The sequence below is a fragment of the Muntiacus reevesi genome, chromosome 4, assembly GCF_963930625.1.
Source record: "Muntiacus reevesi chromosome 4, mMunRee1.1, whole genome shotgun sequence".
In the NCBI taxonomy this organism is placed as follows: Eukaryota; Metazoa; Chordata; class Mammalia; order Artiodactyla; family Cervidae; genus Muntiacus; species Muntiacus reevesi.
This window is the reverse complement of record NC_089252.1, coordinates 144,229,324-144,253,508: the sequence shown is the minus strand read 5'-3', so window position 1 is coordinate 144,253,508 and position 24,185 is coordinate 144,229,324. Positions and strand designations below refer to the sequence as shown.

General features: G+C 53.1%; 1 protein-coding gene across 2 annotated transcripts; it reads left to right on the top strand.

Annotated features, from left to right (window-relative positions):
- Positions 1-2,204: 2,204 nt before the first annotated feature.
- ACVRL1 (activin A receptor like type 1) lies at positions 2,205-18,149 on the top strand. 2 transcript variants are annotated; one of them, XM_065934363.1, is made up of 11 exons: positions 2,205-2,341; positions 2,812-3,015; positions 7,774-7,842; positions 8,381-8,629; positions 8,817-9,028; positions 9,291-9,390; positions 9,746-9,892; positions 10,177-10,452; positions 11,050-11,247; positions 14,026-14,156; positions 15,387-18,149. In XM_065934363.1, exons 3-11 carry the CDS (start codon positions 7,779-7,781, stop codon positions 15,519-15,521), a joined length of 1,512 nt encoding a protein of 503 aa, XP_065790435.1. In that variant the 5' UTR covers positions 2,205-2,341; positions 2,812-3,015; positions 7,774-7,778; the 3' UTR covers positions 15,522-18,149. The 2 variants fall into 2 exon arrangements, with proteins under 2 accessions (XP_065790435.1, XP_065790434.1); XM_065934362.1 differs by lacking the exon at positions 2,205-2,341 and having other exon boundaries at positions 2,620-3,015.
- The last annotated feature ends 6,036 nt before the right edge of the window (positions 18,150-24,185 follow it).

Here is a 24,185-nt window from a genome sequence, read left to right as displayed (position 1 = left end):
AGTGTAGGGCGCTGTGTGTCTGCACAGGTTAGACACCCACAAAGTCGACCCTGCGCTAGTGTCAGAAGCAATGCTTGAACTCAGTACTCAGCTAATCCTGCAAGGTCAGGTTGTTCAATCCCCTGCCTTCATGCCAGGCCCACATCTCCTGCCTTCCATAGGTGAGAATCTCCTTGAGAGGTCACCCCCACCTACCCTTCCCAGGATCTCCGGGCCTCAGCTTTACACACTGCTGGGAATCCTTCTAAGTGTCTAAATATAAGTCTTAGCCCTCTGAGCCTGTTTCCTTTTGTTCTGTCCTCACTGAATATAAGGAACAGCTGGTCCTTTTGAGTAATTAATTCTCGTAGACTTGGACACAGACTGTAATTCCTTTTCCCTTTCCTCATTGGGTTGAGTCTCCAGCGCTTTTTCCAACTCTGCATCCCTCCTCTGATGTCTTCCCCAGGGAGGGGAAGCACAGAGTCCCAAAGAAGCCCCAAAGAGCACAAAGTCCAGAGGCTCCATGCTCTGGAGAGGCGGGGAGACTCCAGCACTGAGGAACAGCCATCCCCCCCACCCCTCTGCCCCATCAGGCCCTCACTTCCTCCTCCAAACCCTACTCTCCTTTTATCTGTTTCATGAGCTCTTCCTAGATAAAGTCCCCCATCCCCCGACTCTCCCCAGCGGCACTGAGTTCTTGTTCATCTCCATGTCTCTGCTCTCAGTGTGTGTTTCAGACTGAATGCTTCCTTTGGGGGAGCCCCCACTTCCATCTCCCAGGACAGACATCGCTAGGCTGGGATTGAGAAGGGTTTATCAGAAGCCATAGCAAGGCATGGGTGAGCGTGGGTATGAAGGATGGACACCAGCCACACTCCCAGCTCTCTAACTAATAGAGTGCCGAAGCAGCTACTATAATCTGAAAGAGCAGATACTGTAATCCCATAGTACTTCCTATTGGCTGCAGGACACAGTTCTGCCCTGACACTGAAGTTTGGGTGTGCCTTGGTTCTGGAATTCACAATGCTCGCAAGTTGTGAAGCTACTGTGGGTGGGGGCTGGGGAGGGTTTCAGCGGAAGTGAGGTCAGTCAACAATTGATGCCTGTCTGAGCCTTTAGTCATTGTCTCCCCCAGCCTCTATTCCTGTCAAAGGGTGTGTGTGTGCAGGGGGTGAATGGAGGAGATATCCTGGCCCATCTTACAGAATCCCCATATTAGAGCAAGACCCCTTAGAAGTCTGTTCTGCCTCTAACACCCATGTCTTTCCACCTAGCTCTGAGGCCATCTTCTCCCCAGCCTTTTCATTCATTAATTTAATTATACTCTCGGATGGAGGGCGTAGGTAGCCTGTGTCTGTCTGTCAGCTAGTGTCTTTGCTATGAGCCAAGATAAGCACCAGAACTGTTTATTATGTCCATTTAGCAGATGGGAGACTGAGGGTTAGAATTAGGAGAGGTGTCACTTGTCTAGGGTTACACAACTAGTCTGGATTCGACTTCAGAGTCTTTGTGGATAATCTAGAGGCTAGGGATAAAGTGGGCTTCCCTGGTAGCTCAGACACTAAAAAATCTGCCTGCGATGCTAGAGACCTGGGTTCGATCCCTGGGTTGGGAAGATTCCCTGGAGGAGGGCATGGCAGCCCACTCCATTATTCTTGCCTGGAGAATCCCCATGGACAGAGGAGGCTGGTGGGCTGCAGTCTAGGGGGTGGCAAAGAATCAGACATGACTGAGCGACCAAGCACAGCAGAGGGATAAAGTGGAGCGCTGCCTTCAAGGTGCTCACAGTGGTTGGAGCAAAGCCAGACAACAGTGTCACTGCTCTGATCCCTGGGAAGGCCATTAGGAGGACCGGTTTGCTTCTCTGGGAGAAGCCTTTCTACTCCCCTCCCCAAGGCATCTTTTCCTCCTTGTTCCAGCAATATCCCCAGGGAGTTGGGGCTCCCCACATCTAGAGGTCCATTTGGTGGGGTGAAGGGCCAGCCTCGAAGGGGGCAGGCCAAGGCCTCTCACTCCATTCTGGCCGCCCATGGTGGGAAGAGGCGTCCCTGTCACTGAGCTGCGCTGCCGCCTAAAGGACTCAGACCCGTCACCACTGACCCACAGCTGCCGCTTCTGGGCCTGTTTTGCCCTGCGCTGAGCGCTGCGCAGATAGAGGCTGCGGAAGAGGGGAGGGAACAAGAGGGGGTGAATGGGGCCCCCGGGAGGAGGCTGAAGGAGCTGGACGATGTAGGGAATCTCGGAGGGAGGGGGGCAGAGGGCGGAGCCAAAATATTTCAGGCTGCTAGCCCCAAAGTCTGCCCTTGCTGCTGAGCCTCGTAGGCAGGCAGAGGATCCGGAGTTGTGGGTGGGAAGACAGGTAACTTCTCTCCATCTGCCCTCCCCGCATGTCCTTCCCTTGGTGCCCGCTTCTCGTCAGGGGTTCCCCGGCATCCCTCAGCGGCTCCGGGCGGGAGGGGCGCCTCCACCTCCACCCCTCCCCCGGCCGGTCCACGGAGGGTGCCTCGCATCCTGGCCGTGGCCCCGATGGCTCTGGGCCTGGACCCCACGAGACCCCCGCAGCCCAAGGCCAAGGCCCGCCCCTTCGGGGAGGCGGATGTGGGAGGCTGGAGGCGGGGGCGCGGCCTTGATCCCGGGGCAGGGGCAGCCGAGGGGGAGGCCGCCCTAGGGGTCTGCTGCCGCGCGCACGGGAGGGTCGGCCCTGAGCCCTGGCTAGGGGCGAGCGGGCGGCCGTCGGCTAGCTGGGCAATAGGAAACGGTTTATTAGGAGGGAGTGGTGGAGCCGGGCCAGGCAGGAAGACGCTGGAATAAGAAACATTTTTGCTCCAGCCCCTTTCCCAGTCCCCGGAGGCCGCTGCGCCAGCCGCGCCGAGCGAGCCCCTCCCCGGCCCCAGCCCCGTCTGGGGCCGCGCCCGGACCCCGGACCCCGGCCGGCTGTCCAGAGCCCGTCGTGTGACCGCGGCCGCCGCCGGTGAGGGGAGGAGGCCGCCCGCTGCACGTCCGCGCCCCGCCGACCGCAAGGCAGGCCCAGAGGTGAGTCGAAGTCCGCTGAGGGGGCAGCTGACCCCCACCCAAGTGGGCCCTTTCCCACGGCAGATCCCAGAGAGACCCTCAGAGAGGTGGCCGTAGGATCAGTCCCAGCTCCTCGTAGGGCAAGCTGCCCCTCGCCCTCCACGAACATCTGCCTATCACCCCACTTAAGACTGCAGCGGGTTGGATAGAACCTGAACTGGGATTCAGAAAACTTTGTTCCTGGGGCCACTTAGCTTCACTGTTTTCCCATCCTCATCCATAAAATGGGCAGAAGGATACCCACCCTGCTTCACTTACTGGAGAAGGGGGTCACATGTCCTTCCAGGCTCCTGACTTGACCTGGGGGTGGGTGTCCACTTCCAGTGCTGTTGAGCCTCTCGTTGAAGCCCATCTTTCCCAGAGCAGCCCTTGCAGGTCTTGCTACAGGAATCTGACACTGTGGCCCCTTCCTCCAAACCTCACCTCCAGCCCTGTATGGTCACAGAGACCCCATGCCGTGGACTTCTTTCAGGATCCAGGTCAAAGGGGATCGCACTCTTCCTCCAGAATGGGACCCCAGATTTTCAGTCTGCCCGGGAGGCCAGTGCTGTTATGAGCATCTCTGAACTGGTCACCCACCCTCTCTTTTCTTTTCTAAGGACAGAGGGATAGTGGACAATAGCTCTCACCCTCTCTACATGGGCAGCTTCTGGCTAAGTCAGGGTCTGTCTGACATCCCTGATCCCTGACTGTTTATTCGACCTGGTGCCTGTCCTTTCATCCTATCAGGTGGTTAAAAACAGCCTCTATTTATTGAGTACTTACTATGTGGACACTTAGGTATAATACATTTTTTGTCAAGTAATCCTGGCCACAACCTAGGACAAGAGGTGTTATTGTGTCCATCCTACAGAAGAGGAAAGAGATTCAGATGTGAGTCATTTATCCAAAGCTCCATGGATGGTTGGGCTTTTAGTAACTTTTGTTAAGTGCTTACGGTATACCACTTAGTACTCTTATACCTATGACATGAGCACTATTATAATTTTTTTTATTATTTATTTGCCTATGTTGGGTCTTAATTGTGGCACATGGGATCTTTTCGTTGAGGCATGTGAACTCATGGTGGTGGGCTCTAGAGCCCATGGGCTCAGTAGGTGTGGTGAGTGGACTTAGTTTTTCAGAGGCATGTGGGATCTTAGTTCCTGGACCAGGGATTGAATCTGTGTCCCCTCCATTGCAAGGCAGATTCTTAACAGCTGAACCACCAGGAAAGTCTTGAAATGAGCACTGTTATTATTCTCTTTTTTGTGTTTGTTTTTGTTATTTATTTATTTATTTATTTTATTCTCATTTTTCATAGGGGATCTTAAGCTTCAGAAAGTTTAAGTAACTTGTCCTAACTCTCATAGCCCTAGATGGTAGAAGCAGGATTGGAACCTGGGTCTGTATGATCCAGAGATGACAACCTGACCCCTGTGCTACACTGGGCTGCCTTTGCATTCCGTCTGAGATCCTAAACTCCCTACTTGATGCTACATCCCAGTCCAGTACTGTGAAGGGTTAATGAAGTGATGCAGAGGAAAGTGCTTTGTGATGCTAAGGGGCCACCCAGCATGAGCAGTTCAGTCTGGTCCTCTGCTGTGTGGGTAAGACCAGTTGATGTACAGAGCAAGGCACTTGCAGCCCCAAGACAGTACTGCAGTGCTGAGAAACTGCTGCTCATGGGAGCTCATTAAATCAATCCCTCAGGTGTGCTGGGGAGAAGGAAACTGACCTTCAGTTTCTGAGCACACCCTTACTCTGGTTCTCCCTACCTAAGACTAAGGTTATAGCACATAGATGATTTCTAGACAAATGCATATTGGGTACCAGGCGATGACAGTTGCAGTCTGTTAATGCAACCCCCGCTTGCTCTTTTTCTTCCTTTGAGGGACCTATCTAACACCAAACAACTGCAGAAATTAAATGACCAAGTGAGGATATATTACCAGCAATTTAAGTCAATCAAGAGGCACATGGTGATTCTGGGCAAGAAACCTAACATCCCCCAGCTTCCGTTTCCCTATTAGATTGTCGTGAGGATTAAATGAGATCATCCATCAAAGTTCAGTACTTAGCACATAAGTAGTACTCAGAGAAGGCTAACTCATTACTAAGAATTTCACAGTGGTTAAGTTAACGTTTGAAATTAGTTTAGCATTTGTGATTTCTGGCTAAAAACTGTGATGCTTCTGTCAGCAGGAGATCATTCAAGTTTTGTTAGGTGGGAAAGGAGTCCACCAGTTCCCAGGAGTCTAGTTGTGCTGGAGTCAGGTATCAGGGCGCATTATGCCGGGTCAGCTCTGAGTTGGGACTGATCTGGACTCAACACCCTCCTGTACTGAAACTTACTCTGAGCCTAGTAAAAAATGGGACAGTTACAGCTTTCCTTCACTGCATTCCCAGTTTTAGACCAGAGGCGGATTCTGCAAATGCTGCCAAGCCCTCCCTGCACTGTTCTTGGGCCCCAGAGGCTGGAGATGGCCTGAACAAAGCCCATACCCCACCCTCTGTCTGCAGCATCTCCAAGTCCTTGGCTCCAGTGTTTAGCCTTGTCTGTCCCTTCTCCACTAGAAGTGGCGCGGGGCTGTGGGGTTCTCCGAATGGGAATCAGAATCCCTGCCCTCTGTACTCCACTCTATCGTGGAGTTGTATAGGACTCAGTTCTCAAAGTGTGGTACCCACAAAAACTGATCCGAATTCCCTGGGGGAATTTTAAAAAATGCATGTTTCTTACTGGTCTCAATGGACTGAACCAGAATCTGGAGCAGGAGTGAGACCAAAGAGTGCATTTCTAATGAAGCACTTGAGATGATTCTGCTGCTTAATAGTGTAGTGAGAGGCTGCACCGGAGCACAGAGAAGGGAAAGCATGGGGAGAGGATTCTAGAAAGATGCCGGCTATCATCCTTATTGTTACCCACTTTTTCCTTCTTGCTTCATCCCCTCTCCTTTAACTGCTTTCTGAGCAAAGACTGCCAAGGATGGATTCCTGCCCTTACCCCAGTGGGAAAAGCCAGCTTGTCTGGGGTTCCTTCTCTGGCCACCAGTCCCACTGCAGAGTGCTTGACAGAGTCCCTCCTGTATTTCAGGAGGGGCATGAGGCAGGAGGTCAGGCAGAGGAGACTGGGGACCAGCTGCAGCAGACCAGGGCTCCATTTCCTCCCCCAGCCCTGGGCCTCTGGGGCAGAGGAAGCCCAGGCAGGAAGACCAGAGCTGCCACCAGTCAGCGAGGCCCATGAAGCACCCCCCACTCCCCCCCGTCATCCTGCTCTCAGAGCCTCAGCATCATGGATCTTCATTTGGCATCATTCTTAGACTAGGGGCCTTCTGCAGCCTATATGGCCCTATGCCAGCCCCCCAGCCTTACCATGTTACGCCAGAAGACAGTTCTCTTCCCTCATGTCTGCTGCCCCTACCTGGGCATTCTGTCCCCGTCACACACCTGCTACTCTCCACCATTCAGAAAGTTCTTCTTGCTCTCTGACCTCAGTCCTTCTTGCTGCAGCCTCAGCCCTAATCTTTTCATTCTAAGTCTTTGAGAGATGAAGATGGGGGTCACTTCTGAAGCACTAGCTGGTCTGGGACTTGAGATGGGACTATCACAGACCAGAATTACTCCCCTAACAATCCCCACCAAACTTTTGGAAAAGTTCAATCTTAACCAACCACAGAAGGTCAAACATTCAGTGTCTAAGTATGTTTCACTTCCCTTCCACATCACTGGCCCTACCCCCACTCTTTCCCAGGACCTCAAGGACAGAGAGAAGGGGGGGAGTGGCTCAGAGAGGACATCTTATAGTCTGATGAGGGTTCAGAGAGGTTCCTTAGAAACAGTGTGGCCTGGCACTGTCCAGGCTTGGTATGGCTGATACAGCCCCGCAGGCTCAGACATGGGCTGTCACCCCAGACTGGGATATGGAGTAGAAGCCCCACTGGACTAGGAGTCTGGACACCTGGGTTGCACTGCCACTGAACCCCATTTGACCGTGGACAAGCCTCCGCTCCTGGCTGAGCCTTGATCCCCATCTTCTCTAAAATAAGGAACTGGGGTCTGTGATTCACAGGGTGTACGAGGATTCTGTCACGGGGGTGTCCCAGCCCCAGGTGGCTCCTGCAGACCCTGTAGTGACTCCAGCCTGCCCTGAGACCATGTCCTGAGCTCCCTGCTGTGCGTGACTCCTGCCTGTTCTATCCAGACCCCAATCTAAACAATCTTGATTCCTGTTCCCAGCTTGGCGGGACCCTGAATGGCAGGAAGTGAAGACAGGAGCCTGTTTATGTTTGAGGCAGCCAGGCCTAAGGCGGGGGGGGCACTGGGAAAGGGGTGGGCAGGGGTGGAGGCTGGGAAGGGGTGGGCAAGGGACAGGGGACAGACAGGGGTGGGGGACTGCTAAAGAGATGCTCCTTCCACCCCAGCCCCATGCCCTCTGCGCCCTCCGGTCTGCACTCAGCGGTAGGACAGCTGGGAGTCCCCCGAGCTCTCGGTCACTTAAGCATGGTTCCCCACCCTTTACCCCTAACAGGATGGTTTCCATGGGGAAGTGAACCAGGACTTCCCCTGCAGGCCCCGCCCCAAAGCCAGACGGAGGGAGGAGGCCTCCCTGCCTGCCCCCCCACACACACAAAAAAAACTCCCAGCAATTTCCTCTGGGTGGGAGGGACCCACAGTCAGTGGCTGAAAACACAGAGGGGAATCACATTTCAAAGATGTTATTGCACCCCTTCTCCTCTCCAGGGATCATGACCTTGAACCTTCCCAGGAGAAGGCTTCTGATGCTACTGATGGTCTTGGGCCTGACCCAGGGTGAGTACTGGGGAAGCAGGTAGGAAACAGGGGCCTGAGGGAATAAAGAAAGGGCTGTCTGGGCTCAGGTCTTGTTGGGCTGAGTCTGAGGAGCTGGGAAGAGGGGGACTGGGGAGACAGGGCTCAGTGAGACTGAGCTCTCAGCTATCCCAACCCTCCTGTGCTGGCCTCTTGATCCAAACCAACAGGCTGGAGCTCTTTCAGACTCCAGGGTGGGAACATGTGGATGGGGATTCAGACAGTGGGGCTGTTGGCAGCGGGGGGGCCCTGGGAGAGCTCTCAGCACTGGGGCTGGGGGGTCTGCTGTGCCTGGAACTGGGAGGGGAGATCCAAGGATCAGGGAAGGGAGAGAAGCCTGGTTCTCATGGTGGCAGCTGCCCCTGGGGGGATGAATCACTGGAGGGGGAACTAAAGGACTGGGACCCTTAAGGGCTGGTTTGAGAGCTCAGAAGGGAGGGGGCGGTTGGGCAGACTTAGGGGTTAGGCTCCTCCTGGAGATCTGGGCCCAGAGTGGCTGAGCTTCCAGTGTGTCCCTCAGGTGACCCCTTGAAGCCCTCTCGGGGCCCGCTGGTGACCTGCACGTGTGAGAACCCACACTGCAAGGGGCCTACCTGCCAGGGGTCCTGGTGCACAGTTGTGCTGGTGTGGGAGGACGGACAGCTCCGGGAGCACCGGGGCTGCGGGAGCATGCACCCAGAGGTCTGTAGGGCGCGCCCCACGGAGTTCGTCAACCACTACTGCTGCTACAGCCCCCTATGCAACCACAACGTGTCCCTGGTGCTAGAGGGTACGTCTGGCTGCCCCGGAAACCCCTCTCTGGCTTCTCCGACTCTGCCCTCCCTGCCCTGCTTCCCTCTCATGCCCTGGCCTGGAGGGTGGGGGGAGGCAGGGCCCTGGGGTCTGACTGGCAGAGCAGCAAGATGGGGGGCATCCAGCCTGGTGGAAGCTGGGCCTCAGTATCCCTCTTCCACCAGCCACCCAGACTCCTCCAGAGCAGCCGCAAGGAGACAGCCAGCTGCCTCTGATCCTGGGCCCCGTGCTGGCCTTGCTGGTGCTCGTGGCCCTGGGTGCCCCGGGCCTGTGGCATGTCTGGCGGAGGAAGGAGAAGCAGCGGGGCCTGAACAGTGAGCTGGGCGAGTCCAGCCTCATCCTGAAGCCATCTGAGCAGGGGGACAGCATGTTGGGGGTATGGGCCTGGGGGAACCTGGGACACAGGGTGGTTGGTAGACAGGAGCCACAGAGTCAGAGGGGGCGCAGAGTCAGAGGGGGCACAGAATGGCAGGTAGCTGAGCAAGGCACACGGCAGGCACTCAGATTTGGCTGGGCACTGGTCGGGAGGGGTTCATGGGTGGGAAGTGTGGCGAGATGAGGCAGTGGGCCCAGGTTGAGGAGGGGGAAATGGGTTTGGTGGGTGGGGCTGCCCCCCAGTGGCCTCTCGGTACTCCCAGGACCTCCTGGACAGTGACTGTACCACGGGCAGCGGCTCAGGGCTCCCGTTCCTGGTGCAGAGGACAGTGGCTCGACAGGTCGCCCTGGTGGAGTGTGTGGGTGAGCAGGGGGTGAGCTCAGGGGGTGGGCACCAAGAGCTCCCAGTGAGCTTGGAGGGGTGAGGGAGCCACAGGTGGGGCCAGGCCTGGGTCAGAACAGGAATTCTGCCAGTCAGGGAGGGGGGTTGGAGATGGGGCAGTGCCTGATCCTTGGCCAGGCGCTGGGGCGGAACAAGAGGCAAACGGAGGTGGCCTGCCAGAGGCGTGTGGTCTGAATTCAGTTAAACAGAAGCTCAGAGGTTCTGCAGTCGGAGCCAGGGCGGCAATGTGAGGGGGGCCTCTTCTGAGGGTGACTGTGCCCAGGACTCTGTGTGTCTGTATGTGACCCCCTCCCCCCTCTCTGGGTGCTGGATCAGGAAAGGGCCGCTATGGCGAGGTGTGGCGGGGCCTGTGGCATGGTGAGAGCGTAGCCGTCAAGATCTTCTCCTCCAGAGATGAACAGTCCTGGTTCCGGGAGACCGAGATCTACAACACAGTGCTGCTCAGACACGACAACATCCTAGGCAAGCGGGGATGGGGCGGGGAGCGCTGGGCCAGACCCCGCGTTCTCATCACCCTGCCCCACCACCCGGCCTCTGGACACTGACCTAACCTTGAAGGACTCCCAGCGGCCCTCGGCCCCAGCTTCTGACTCCAGCTTCCTCTCTGCCCTAAGCCAGACCAGCCTCCACCCCATTCCCAGCTTTGCCCTGACCTCGTCCACCCTGTCTCCCCAACCCCCACCCTGACCGCTCCAGCCTCCTTCATCCCTAGCCCCGCGGTGAGCCCCCTGATCCTCCGCCCACAGGCTTCATCGCCTCCGACATGACTTCCCGCAACTCCAGCACGCAGCTGTGGCTCATCACGCACTACCACGAGCACGGCTCGCTCTACGACTTTCTGCAGAGGCAGACGCTGGAGCCTCAGCTGGCCCTGAAGCTAGCCGTGTCCGCGGCCTGCGGCCTGGCGCACCTGCACGTGGAGATCTTCGGCACGCAGGGCAAACCGGCCATCGCCCACCGCGACCTCAAGAGCCGCAACGTGCTGGTCAAGAGCAACCTGCAGTGCTGCATCGCCGACCTGGGTGAGTGTGGAGGGGGCGGGCCCTTGGCGGGAGGGTGGAGTCCGTGCGCCCTCCCTCTCCACGCGGTTCTGTCTTTGCCTGTTTGGATGCCTGGCTTCAATGGCCTGATTGGCACGTTAAAACTTACAGACGTGTGTGTGTGTTCTCAGGTTACCTGCACAAGAGCCCCACACCCCACCAGGGGCCTTAAAGCTATTTTCAAGCCCAGACTCCTTCCACCACTTCAGCCAGGCTCCAGGTGTGGGGAGAAAGGGGCAGGGAGCCAGCAACCTGGGTTCTCATCCTGGCTTTGCTGACCACATCGCTGCCTGTCACCACGCATTGGGGTTCAGTTCTGAAATATATGCCCGCCTTGCCTATGCACATCTCACTGGATTCCCACACCTAGAGAGTGCCACACAAGCCAAGTAGGACGGGGCAGTTATTCCTGGGGCTGCTGTCTCCCAGCCCACCGCAGGGCGGGTCTCCAGTCGCCCGCCCCTCGGTGTCCTGCCGTCTCTCGCCCTCTCACCTCGCGCTGGGATTCCAGCCTCCCCAGGGCCACCCTGTCCGTGGGCTTGGGTGAGCAGCAGGAGTGACAGGCCCGGTTACCCACAGGCCTGGCTGTGATGCACTCCCAGGGTAGCGATTACCTGGACATTGGCAACAACCCGCGAGTGGGCACCAAACGGTACATGGCCCCCGAGGTGCTGGAAGAGCAGATCCGAACCGACTGCTTCGAATCCTACAAGTGGACGGACATCTGGGCCTTTGGCCTGGTGCTGTGGGAGATCACCCGCCGGACCATTGTCAATGGTGAGCCTCCGGCACCCCCTGCACGGGGTGGGGGAGGGGAACAGGGCAGGTGGATTCCCAGGCAGACAGGTGGGAGACGGGACTTCCTGTCACCAGCTGGTGCCCGTGGCCTGAGGGGCTTGTGGTCAGACCTTCCAAATTCCCTTTACTGTTACCTACCAGCTGGTTCAGCTGAGTGACCTTCTAAGGTTCATCTGGGTCTGATACTGGCTGTGAAATCTTGGGTAATTGATAATAGCAGAAACATTAATAGCAGCTAACATTTATTGAGTTTCAGGATGTGCCAGATGCCATTCTGTTCCCATGTATTATCTTACTGAGTTGTCCTGTGTTGGCAGGGAGGCAGTATGCTTAGTGATTACGAGCATGGGTGGGAAATCAGACCAAGTTCAGTTCCTGATTTTTGCCGTGTGCAAGGTACTTTACTTTTCTGTACCTCAGTTTCCTCATTTGTGAAATGAGAAGAAAAATAATTTCCAGTTGTTGAGATAATCCAAATAAGGCAATCAGGGCAGTATCTGGAACTGTTGTGGAGTTCAGTAAATATTGGTGGTGATTGTTGTTGTAATGACAAATAGTTGACACAGGAGCACCCCCATTTTACAGATGAGGGAACTGAGGCACAGAATTACAATTGGCTAGAGGCAGCACTGGGGTCTGAAACCCGGCAATTTGACTCTCAGGACCAGTGCTCTTTATTACTATGCTACTTCCCCCTCTTTGGTCCTTGTTTCCACAGAAATGCGGGATGTAATAGTGCCTGCACTGCCTGCTTATTGATGCCTTACTGTTATAATTATTTTTTTTTTTTGGCTGCACTGTGCGGCATGCAGTATCTTAGTTCCCTGACCAGAGATCAAACCAGTGCCCCCTGCACTGGGAGTGGAGTCTTAACCACTGGACCACCAAGGAAGGCCCTACTGCCTCATTATTACCATGGGTGCTACAGAGAACTGAAATTTGGAGGGGCACAGGCACAGGGACCTCATTCTTCATATAGAGGGCCTGCCCTGTGGCTGGTGCCCTCCCAGTCCTGGGGTGGATGGGTGCTGGGTGGCGGTCTGGACCAGATCGGGAGGCTGGTCGGTCTTTGGGGAGGCTGCCCACGGAGAGGAGCTGCCAGGAGTCTTGACAGGTTGGGGACCACCCTCTTGCTGGGCTCAGCTTCAGACATAAACTCCAGAGGCTGGGGCTGGTAAAGGGGGCACCTGGAAGGAACCGAGGCCCCTTGGACCCAGCCACAGGCAGGAAAGGAAGGCTGGACCAGCCTGGGCTGAAGAGGAGGCTGATTGCAGACTCCTGGGGAGGAGGGAAGCTCTGTCAGCTCCGCACAGATTCGCGGCGCATTATAAACACTGTAATCTGGTGTCAGCCCCGGCGCTGATTAAAGGCCCATTAGACACGCTCAGGCCTCTGCGCAGCGCTGATTAGGGCTCAAGCAGCACAGGGCCCGGCCTGGACGCCCGCCACGGGGAGCACAGCTGGCTCAGGCTCTCCCGAGGCTGCGGCTGTTCTATGTGGCTGTAGCCCCCAGCCTCGGGCTGGAAGCAGGGTGGGGCCTAAGGTGCTTTTCTGGGGTCTGGCCTCTTCTGCCCCAGTGACTGCCGCTCCACCAGCGTCATCTTCAGAAGGATCCTGCTCAGGATGGCACACTTGGGATGATGAGGGGAGGGTTGCTGCTGGCTGAGGGGGTCAGCAGAGGCCTGTGCCACCCCTGAGAGTGGGTGAATGTGATCTGGACCTGGGTAGATCTTCCCTTAGAAGATGTATTTTCTTCCCCGTCTCCTCATTCTACATCCTCACCCAGCAGTCTGCCTCCCTCAAGTGTAGCTTGGAGGTCAAGAGCATGGGCTTTGGTAAGACTTACTGGGCTTAACTCCTAGCTTTGTCACTTACTATCTGTGTGATTTTAGACAAGCTTCTTAACCTCTCTGGCCTGAATTTCATTGTGTGTGTGTGTGTGTGTGTGTGTGTGCACGCGCATGTGCTCAGTTGCTTCAGTCCTGTCTGACTCTGCGAATCCATGGACTGTAGCCTGCCAGACTCCTCTGTCCATGGGATTCTCCAGGCAAGAATACTAGAGTGGGTTGTCATGCCCTTCTCCAGGAGATTGTCCTGTCCCAGGGATTGAACTTGAGTCTCTTATGTCTCCTGCATTGGCAGATGTGTTGTTTACCACTAGCATGACTTGGGATCCCCTTCATTGCTTATAAAGTGGAGCTAATAATCTTCCTCATCTGATAGGGTTGTTTTGTGAGGATCTAATGCCATGCAGTTAGGACAGTGCCTGCCACATAGTAATTGCTTGGTAAACATTAGATATTTTGGGGCATCTCTGATAGTTGGGGCCTGGAAGCAGTACCCAGACCCTGGGTGAGAGGCAGCTGTGGAAAGACTGGAACAAGATCTGTCCTAGGAATGCAATGTGTTTAAGTCTTGACTCTGCCATTACGAGCTGTGTAACCTTGGGTTCAACTTCTCCAAGCATCACTTTCTTCCTCTGTAAAATGGGTGGTCAGGTTGCTGTGAAGACTAACAGGATAATGCATGTAAAGTGTTTATAGCACAATGCCTGGCATATATGGTAAATGTAAGATAAATGGCAGTAATTATTGTTCATAAATATATTTATTATATTATGGTGTCCCTTTCAGAGGTAGCATGGGCAGGCAACTGGTTTCCTGGACCCTGGGACTGAGTGTGAGCAAAGCTCACTTCTGGGTGGTATGGGACCCGCTTGTGGTCCCAAGTGACTGTCCCATTGTCCTTCATCCCTAGGCATTGTGGAGGACTACAGGCCACCCTTTTATGATGTTGTGCCCAATGATCCCAGCTTTGAGGATATGAAGAAGGTGGTGTGTGTTGACCAGCAGACCCCCACCATCCCCAACCGGCTGGCTGCAGACCCGGTGAGGCCCCTGGGGGGTGCTGGGATGGTGTGGGGTGGTGGTTCAGCATTGGGGTTTCTGGGCTGAGGAACTTGTGTCTGGCCTCTGCTTCCCCTGGGTAGGCGCTAGGGGACAGATCCCAGGGGACCTCTCTGGGTACTCCCTCCCACATTCTTGCCTGTGGACCTCCAGAGACCCTCTGATTATTCTGGAACTTTTTTTAGAACGTTTCACCTTGCCTGCAAAGACAGAGGTTCTCTGCTGTTTTTTGCTGTGAAGTTACTATTGTTGTTCTTTTTTCTCAAAGCACTCCACATACTTTATATAGAATGCACATATACATATATATATAGGCAAATATAGGCATATACCCACTTCTGTACAAACATACACACATGTACACACTCATAGGTACACACATATGCACACACTCACAGGTACACACACATGCACATATATACCAGACTGTTGGCCCCATGAAGACAGAGAAAAAGGCCTTTTGTCTCTCTCTTGGCGCTTTTCTCCTTGTTCCCTGTCATAGTGCCTGGCACACACTATGTATTCAACCAATGTTTATGGAATGAATGACTGAACACTGACATGTGTATACATGTGTATATACACAGACACATGTACATTTCTGCACATTACAGAGCCACAAAAAGCCACTCCTATGCACACACACGTACACTCCCTCCCAGGAACTGGCTTGAGTTCCAAGGCAGAGGTGAGGCTGGCTCACTCTGCGACCACTGGGCTTCCTGGACACATGCATTTTGAGGGCAGCACCCACCACCCAATCTCCCAGTGTCCACTGGACCAGGCCAGGGTTGGTGGAGGTACTGGGAGCCACTGCCTTCTGCAGTGGGGTCTGCTCTCAGAGGGGGATGTGAGAGCCCCAAGGCCTGCAGTTCTCCCCTTTCTTGGGTCTTGGTGGAGTGAGGGTGGGGGTACTCACCAGAGGGTGTCCGTGAAGTCCTGAGTTACATCTCTTTCCATCCTGCCTACCTTTCCCCATCCCCTTCTCACTCCACTCCCTTCCTCTTCCATTTTTGTCTTTCTCTTCTCATCCTTGCCCTGTTCCCACTGTCTCCCTTTCACCACTGCTGTCTCTCCTCTCCTTTTCGGCACTTTCATTTCCCTCGTCTCGACTTATCTGTCCACTTGGGCATCCTCCTTGCCTCTTCCTTTCCACGGTCCCTGACCCATGTCTCTGCTTCCTCTCCTCTCCTTCACTCCCCCTCCCCCCAGGTCCTCTCAGGCCTGGCTCAGATGATGCGGGAGTGCTGGTACCCCAACCCCTCTGCCCGCCTCACTGCGCTGCGGATCAAGAAGACACTACAGAAACTCAGCAATGGTCTCCAGAAGCCCAAAGTTATTCCCTAGCCATGGGGCTGAAGCCTGACTCTCCCTCTGCCTGCAGTGTCTGTGGGGTGGTTGGTGGATGGCAGCCTGCCTGGGGAGCCGTTCTGTGAGTGTGTGTGCCGGGGAGGGGGGGTGCCCCTCTATGGGCAGCTGTGCTTGTCCGACTCGGCCCCCAGCCCATCCAGCCAAAAATACAGCTGGGCTGAAACCCGATCCCCCCACTGTCTGGCCTGCTCCAGGCAGCAGGCTCTCTGACGCCTGGCTCCCTCCCTACCCCCCATGCCCTGGACGCACCCCCTATACCACCCCTGTGCATCAGGACAGGATGCAAGAGATCCCAGAGCTACAGCGGTCAAGCCAGGGAACCGTCCTGGGCCCAGAGCCTGGACCTGCACTTTACCCCCCGCCCTCTGTCAACCCCACTGCCCCCCTGGAGCTTCCAGGATGGCACAGAGCCCTGTCCAGCCTTCAGCAGACACTCTGCCCTGCCAGGCTTCAGCCTCTGGCCCAAGCTCCAGACACCCAGGGCCCATCAGCTTTTCTCTGTGGGTTTGTATTTCAGCTCCAGGCCACCTTGGGCCCCTGTCTCCTAGACATGAACCCCCCCCCCGCCCCCCTGGCCCCACAGAGGTGGAGCCTGATCCTCGGCCCCTCTCCCACCCCTTCCTAGCTGACTTATTGTGACATGAAACCCCAGGAGTCTTGCTGTGGGTGTGGCCAGTGGAGAAGTGGCAGGTCAGATGGGTAAGGCCCAGGACTTCCAGAATAAACGAGAGGATGTTGGGGCCAAGCGTGGCTGGGGAAAGGCCCATCTGGGAGTCAGGAGACCCAGAGTCTGGTCCGGGTGCTTGCTCTCTGTGACAAAAAGGAGGCCTTCCCTGTACCGGGACCTTTGTTTCTTCATCTCCGTATCGAAAGGTTTTGTCCTGATCTCCTTTGAAGGTTTTTCAGCTCTAAAGGTCTTTGAAATTTCAGCCTGTTGTCAGAACTCTGTTCATCAGTGCCTTGTACTCCTTCTGCCCCAGCCCCTGGCAATTTGCCTCAAGATGGAAATTTGAAAATAACTTTATCTGAGGCTAAGAGTATCTGAAATGTTTCCTAGTGTAATTCTACAACCTCCAGTTCCTGTCTTAATCCATGCCTCTGGCCATCCTTGGGCTCAGACAACCCTGGGTCATCTGGCAGGCGAATCAGCCACTCACCTGCTCTGTGGCTTCACCTTCTCTCCCCAGGGCTGAGAGGGTCTGAGGAAGCGTCCTGCAGGGCATCCAAGGCTCAGAAGAAATCTGGCTCCAGCCAGCAAGCCTCCAGCACCCAGATTCTTCCCCCATGGGCCCCTGTGTGGCCTTCCTAGTCCCACACATTTGGCCGGACCCCAGAGTGTATGTGTCTAGGAAGAACCCGATGCCTGTAGAGAAACACTCGGAAAGTTCAGCATTTGGAAATATCAAATTTTTGGTGTTCCAGGGTGTATGTCCATGTGGTGAGGAGGTTACCCGAGCCCTCAGTGGCTGGATGGGCTAGAGGGCAGTTGGGTTGGAGGTAGGGCCTGAGGATTGGGGGTCCTCAGGGTTGTGGGGTGAGGCGCAGGTCTCAGATTAGGGACACGACAGCCCCAAACTTGGGAAGACCTGATCTCACATCCCTCGGCCCTGGGACGGCATGGAGAAGGACCCTCAGTTCTCCACAAGAGGTGAAGGAAACGGCCTCCTCCCCTCCTGCTGGAAATGCCCCAGCACAGCCTCCCTGGTCAGCTTCTCGAGTGTTCCTTCCACCATCAGAGCAGCACTTTCCCAGGCTGCCTCCCAGCATTGTGCAAGGCCCAGAGGAGAAGCAGGAAGTGAAACTGGGTGAAACAGAAAGCTGCATGAACCTGCCAGGTTCCCACAACATCGCAGGGCACTTTGCTTCCCGGCAGAGTCATGTCTTCTGGGTCACCGGAATCCACCTAGACCAGGAATCCCCCTGAAGGATTTTATCTCTACTGGATTTTTGGGGGTAAAAAGTCTCCTTAGGCTCCAAGCCAGAGACTGAAGGCAGCAGCTCCCCCAAAGGTTGGAAAATCCCTAAGAAGAGAAAGTCTGAGGCAGGAGGCCAAGTGATGGGGGAGGGTTGAGAGAAGGGGCCAGAGTTGGGAGAACAGCTATGGCCAGAGTAGGAGACATTGGTGAGAGAAGTCTGCATAATGCAGCTGAGTTCAGGATGATGTTCCAGGCCCAATATTACAGTCTCTTAGCCTGGAGGTACTGTTTGTGGGAGCGCTTAACTCCTGCTTAGCACATGAGTGGGTGAAAGTCGCTCAGTCATGTCCTACTGTTTGCGACCCTGTGGACTCTGCAGTCCATGGAATTCTCCAGGCCAGAATACTGGAGTGGGTAGCCGTTCCCTTCTCCAGGAGATCTTCCCAACCTAGGGATCGAACCAGGTCTCCCGCATTGCAGGCGGATTCTTTACTAGCTGAAGCCCAAGAATATTGGAGTGGGTAGCCATTCTCTTCTCCAGCAGATCTTCCCGACCCAGGAATCGAACTGGGGTCTCTGGCATTGCAGGCAGATTCTTTACCAACTGAACTATCAGGGAAGCCGCTTAACACATAGTAGGTCCTCAATAAAGCTTGGTTGAGTCCGGAGCTCTGGCTAAGTCTTCCCAGGTTGGTGTCTCTGGTTCCCTCTGGTTCGCCGAGGGAACAACAGGGGGTGCGGAAGGAGATGGTCCCAGAGTATCCTGCCTGGGCTCTGCCCTGCAGAGAAAAGTCACAGTTGGTGGAGGAGCCTGCTTGGACCCGGAGCTGCCGCCCAAATCTCAGCTCCCACCGCCGGCTGGGAGCGGCCCTCTAGCGGCGCCTCCGCACGCCCTCTGCTGGCCAAAGGGCGACCCAGCAGCCGCCTCCCGCCCCGCCCCGCGCGTGGGGCCGCGAGCCTATTCCCTGCCTCGGATCTTCTTACGCCGCGCCCAAGCAGCTGTGTGCGTGCGCTTACCCATGTTTCTGTTCTGTAGGGACGGTCCCCCGAAAACCACATCTAGAAAAGAGCTGCGTCCTCACTCAGAGGCAGCTTGGACACGCCCGCCTGGATTCGCTGTTCTTAATTCCCTCTTTAAATGCCCACCCCTCCCTTGCCAGGAGTCAATCCTTATCCCCGGGATGGGAAAGTGACCGCCATCCTCTGGACCCACCTTGGCGTCCAGGGAGGCCTGAGAAAGCACCTCTCCCCCACCTCCCCCCTGAAATTGGGGGCGGGGACATGCCATAGGGGAGGCAGGTACTGAAAGAAGCCAAGAGGTGACCCTTCCATTTGACTGCCCAGCCTAGGAAATCTGTGCCTTTGCAGCAGAGGCTCCCTTAGGGAATCACAGAACTGGGGTACCCTTACCAAAGGATGACCTTCCTTTTACCACGGAGGACCTCCCCTCCTCCCAAGCAGCCTGCAAGGTAGCTCATGCCTGGAGTCTGCTACTGACTGCAGAAACCTTTGTCCATGGACCCCCACAACGAACAGTGCCCTCTTTCTCAGAGGACCTTTTAAACCAGCTTTGGGAACATGAGAAAATGAGAGTGTTCTTTTCCCCTCCTGTCCCTGCCAGACCCTGATCCTTACATCCCACCGTGATGTCCACATATCGTTGACTATGGGCAGAAATGCAGTGAGTACATTGCGGAAAAGAAATCACAAGACAGGCTGCGATCTTGGAAAGAAGAACTGGCCCATTGCCCTCCAGGGTTAAAAGGTCCTGGCATCCAAGCCCCTGCCTCCATGTAGAGCCTCAGGGAATCTGCCTGCCTTTGGAAGAAGAAAATCCATCAACTTTTTCTCAGTCCTGCTTTCCTGGGGGAACCCCAGGCTCTCATTTCTTTACCTATATAAAGAGGGAGGGGATCATCTAAGTGGTAAGGATGCTCCCTCAGGGGTGATGGGTGCCTATAACATGCCCAATGAGAGTGAATCTTGTTTCCTGGAGCATGTGCTTTGATGACCACAACTTCCTTTGCCAAGCCCTTGTGGTACCCAGTTCTCCCTACTCTCGAAGTCACCATTCTCCCTCAGTCCTGCCTGCATCTGCCCTCACAGAGGGTGGCTCTTCTTCCTCCAGAGCTTCACTCACATCAAGATTAACAGACCAAGAGGTAGCAAATCTCCCTGTCTATTCAGCCCTGGGGGTGGTGTGGAGGGGTGCACGTCCAGAGTGGGGACGGATGCTGACTGTGCAGTCGTCACTGTGGGTGGGCGACTCTTGGAACGAGCTGCTTCCACCAGGACCACATTCAGTTTGCTAGAAATAGAGACAGAGGGCTTCTTGACTTTGCATACGATTTGCATAATGTCATAGACACACAGTCTATTTTCAGGCAGCTTTCAGGTTAAAGTGTTGTCACTGCTGCCCTGCGGGGTGTCACGTCTGGATGAGTCTCTTCCCTGTTCTTTCTCACCCACCCACTCTTACTGACCTAGATCCCCAACTGCAGGAGCCAGTGGCAGGGTGGTGGGGGCAGAGTGGGGTTGTCCGGGGAGACACGGGGGCAGGGCAAAAGGCACACTGGCATTTCTTTTGTTACCACCACCACCCAAAGCAGTGTGGAGCTGTTCAAGGGCAACTGATAGGCAGAGGCAAGGAACGGGAAGCAAGGTGGCTGGCTCATGGTCTGTTCTGCACAAACTGCTCCCGCCTCGTCTACCAGAATAGCCAGTTCCCATACCCTCGATTTAGTCTTCTGCCAGTTTAAAGGAAGACATCTAGATAAACCTGTTCCTCTCAGCCACCATAAAGCTTGGCTTGGCCCAGCTATCCCTCTTGGGCATTTATTTTCAGCAGTAAGATTTGATCTTAGCCTCCTGTGAAATCTGACCCTCATTCTGTCCCTCTCCTGGGAACCCCATCTGGGAGACCAGTAAGCTAGTCTGATGATCAGTGTTTACAAAACACCTGGCACATAGTAGGAGGTGACTCAGTGCTAGAAGAGTGCCCTTCCTCTCCTTCCTCCAGAAGGAAGCACCTAATTGTGCCAGGCACCTAATTGTCCCGGGCCTAGATGCCCAGAACAGTCACCATTTTCTGAGGGCGCAAGGCAAACAGAAGGGCCAGTTGGGGTGACTTACTAAGACGTCTATTGACCTTGGCAGGTCCTTTGGCCTCTCAGCTAGGAAAGAGGGGGGTTAGTGGGCTTTAAGTGCAAGGGCAATTCTCATGTCACAGAGGGCTAGGGCTAAAGCCCCACCTAGGCTATGATCAGGGCCTGTCTGCTGTACTGTCTTACTGTGGACACCTAAGGATTCACCAGATGCCAAGGCAAGAAGCCTGGGAGACTTGCTGGGTCCTGGGAGTGATGAGGTCGCTCAGTCAGGCTGGACAGCAGCACCATACCACCAAGAGTTCCTGGCCCCTGGCGCCCAGTCCCTCTGGACCTGCCTCGTCCCCTTAGGCAGGCGTTTCCTGTTGATAAGAAACTCAGTCAACAAACACTGATAAAGAGATGAAAAAAGGAAATTGACAGGGCTTGGGTATAATGGGCATTTTTGTCTGCCTTTTCTACCCTTCCTCCTTCTTCCAGCACTCCTCCCCCACTGCTTCCCAGAACTGAGGCGAAAACAGGCCCCCCACCTCCACTATGGGCCCTGATTTGCATTTTCCAGGAATTTAGCCTTACAGAGCCCTTAGAAGCAGGGCCTCGTTTGACCTGGGGGGGTGGACTGGGGGGAGCCGGTAGGAGCTCAGAGGCAGGAAGCTCTGGGTGCTGCAAGGCCCCCGAGTCCAGGGAAAAGGGCAGCGGCAGCAGGAAGGAAGGAGTGTCAGGCACAGGTTGCATCTGCGACCTTCACTCTTCCCTCCTCCTCCTCCCCCCAGAGGCCTGGATCCAAGTCGTGCTTAGGTGGCTGCATGGTCTATAATTAGTGGATTTTCCATCATTTTAGTCTCGGGCTCATTACTGGAAAATCTCATTAATTTTGACTCTACTAATTTCGAATCTATGATCCTTCGGGACAAGAAGCTGGACTGATGTTTAGAAAAAGAAAACAAACAAGTGTGCAAAGTGGGTCCAACTGCCCTTCCTGGGTTTGGATTTGTAAACTCAGCTCAACAAAGGCCCTTTTCTCAAGTACTCAGCCTGCAGTTAAGATGACCAGCCACCAGGTGGTTGATGAGGCTTTGTCCTCACTAATGCAAGTAGTCATGGATCATGGACAAGGGTGTTTTATTTTATTTTATTTTGATATAATACTAATAAATCATGTTGGTATGTGTGGTTGTCACCTAGGATTCACAGGAGATTTAAATTCACAGTTGTCAACGTAAAGGGCTAATGCTATTTAGCTTCTTCATGAATCTATACCATGAATGAAGAGCTTTTCTCAACCTATCTCACTGAGGGAACTACAAGGATGATAGGCATAATACTATGCTTCAACTCATGGATTTCTAAGCATCACTCACAATACAGATCCGATTTTCAACATGAGGCTTCTCTCAGTGTCCTTGAATAGCATTCGTTTCTCTGTTCAGTTGTTTTAAAGATTTGTATTCCATACTTCTTCCTTTTCCCCCAGAGAGATCATTTCTTGATACAACAGTCAGGCCCAAAGTAAAGGAGTGAAATATATGGCTCTAAATGGCCAGTATTTAAAAGAAAACCAACAGTCATCTACAACTTGAGGTCTTTCACCTGAATTTGGAATTGTTTCCAGTCCTGGTTACACCCGCTTTCTCTTGGCTTCAGGCCCTCAAGGCTGTCAGTGTAATTCTGACCTGTGAGGGGAGGAGCAGTGTGGTGCCAAGGGTTTTATCCAAGTCCAGACTCCAGTTGGAATTTTTTTTTAGTAATTCAATAAATGTATTCTAAATTTTATATGGAAAAATATAAACTCATGAAGAGCTAAGTCAGTATTCCCTTATTTTAGGTTATTTTTTTCATAGGTTATATATTCACTTTATTAGGGAACAAAAGTGTCAAAAGGCAGACGGTGAAATGTCTCCCTCTCATCCTTCTTGCCCATCTGCCCAAGTTCCTTGAACCCCAAAGAAATGACTGGTTTTAGTTTCTTATGCTTCTGTCTCTCCAAAGTTTCTTTATATGGATTTAAGTGAATTTGAATATGGATCCTTGTCCCTTCCTATCTTTATACAAATGTAAGATTATATACACTATGCAAAGCCTTGTTTTTTTCACTTAATAATATGTCTTGGAGATCTTTCCATATCCAGCAGAGAGCTTTAAGATTCTTTCTTCATTTTTCTCCTTCTTTTCCTTCTTTTTCCTCTTCTCCTTCATCTACTTCTTTTTGAAAACAGCATGGTATTCTGCTGTTTGAATGTCCTGTAATTAAAACAGTCCCCCATATCAGAAGTTTTGGTTGTTTCCAGTTTAGGGCTACAGCAGGCAAAGCTGCAATGACTAAACTTGTATGTGTATCATTTTGCTCCTTTCAAACATACCCATAGGATAAATTCTAAAAAGTGAAATGCCTAGGTCAAACGATATATGAATTTGGTCAAGACAGTTTTAAAATAGTGTGAAGCATGGAGACTTGCTATAGCAGTTAATAAAACACGACAAGCCATAGTAATGGAAATAGTATAGTACCAGACAATGGACATACAGGCAAATTGACAAGGGGAACACAATTAAGGGCTCAGAAAAGATCCATGTACACTGGAGAACTGATTTGTGATAAAGATGTCATCAAAATTTGGTGAAGATGTTAACTAAAGGGTATAGTGGGTTTTTTTTCCAGTGGGAGTGATGAAAATGTTCTAAATTAATTATGATAACTGTTATACAATTCTGTGAATATACTAAAAGCTACTTTAAATGGGTAAATTGTATGGTATATGAGTTATATCTCAATAAAACTGTTGAAATATTAATGAAGACAAAGATGGACTCCAAATGGATTAAGGGCCAAAATGTGAAAGGCAAAAATGTGAGGCTAATAAAAGAAAATATAAGAGGACATTCTTGTGACCCAGGTATGGGGAAAGATTTAAACAAGACTCTTAAAAGACAAACTACAAAATGAAGAACTATACGGATATGATGACATCAGTACATTTTCAGAGATACACCATAAATTTAACATCAATGAATTAATAAAACCAGTAAATAAATGGCAGACCAAAAGAGATATTTACAATCCCTGAAAAACTCTACAAGATATGAGAATGATATCTGCAATATATGAGAAACTCCTGCAAATCAACAAAAGTCAATTTAAAAAATGGGCAAAATACATGAAGTGTTTATTCACAGGAAAGGAAACCCAAATTAAAAAAAAAAATGCTAAAACTCACTAGTGGTCAGAGAAATGCATATTCAAATGACATAAAACTAATATCTACCAAAATGGCAAAATTAGAGAAGTGAGTAATGTCAAGTATTAGCAAGGAGATGGGGAAATAAGAATTCTTATTTGCTTCTTGTAGAAGTCTAAACCGGTGTAGCCTTTTTAGCACTGCTTAGTGAAAGTGGCTAGGCCCATGTGATTTGATCTCGTGATGCCATCTTTGGGTCCATATCTCAGAGAAATTCTCATACGAGCCCACAGGGGACATGCACAAGGATGTCTAACACCGTGGTACTTGTGGTAGCGGGGAGCTGGAGCCAACCTCGATGTCCATTGCTGGAGGAACAGAGAAGTAAAATGTTGTGGATGAATGTGTGCGTGCTAAGTCGCTTCAGTCGTGTCCAACTCTGTG

Bases quoted from the DNA above. Each gene is read 5' to 3' on its own strand.
- ACVRL1 (XM_065934363.1), top strand. From the start codon at position 7,779: ATGACCTTGAACCTTCCCAGGAGAAGGCTTCTGATGCTACTGATGGTC. The intron at 11,248-14,025 runs GTGAGCCTCCGG...CTTCATCCCTAG, and splicing joins CCGCCGGACCATTGTCAATG to GCATTGTGGAGGACTACAGG. The intron at 14,157-15,386 runs GTGAGGCCCCTG...CCCTCCCCCCAG, and splicing joins ACCGGCTGGCTGCAGACCCG to GTCCTCTCAGGCCTGGCTCA.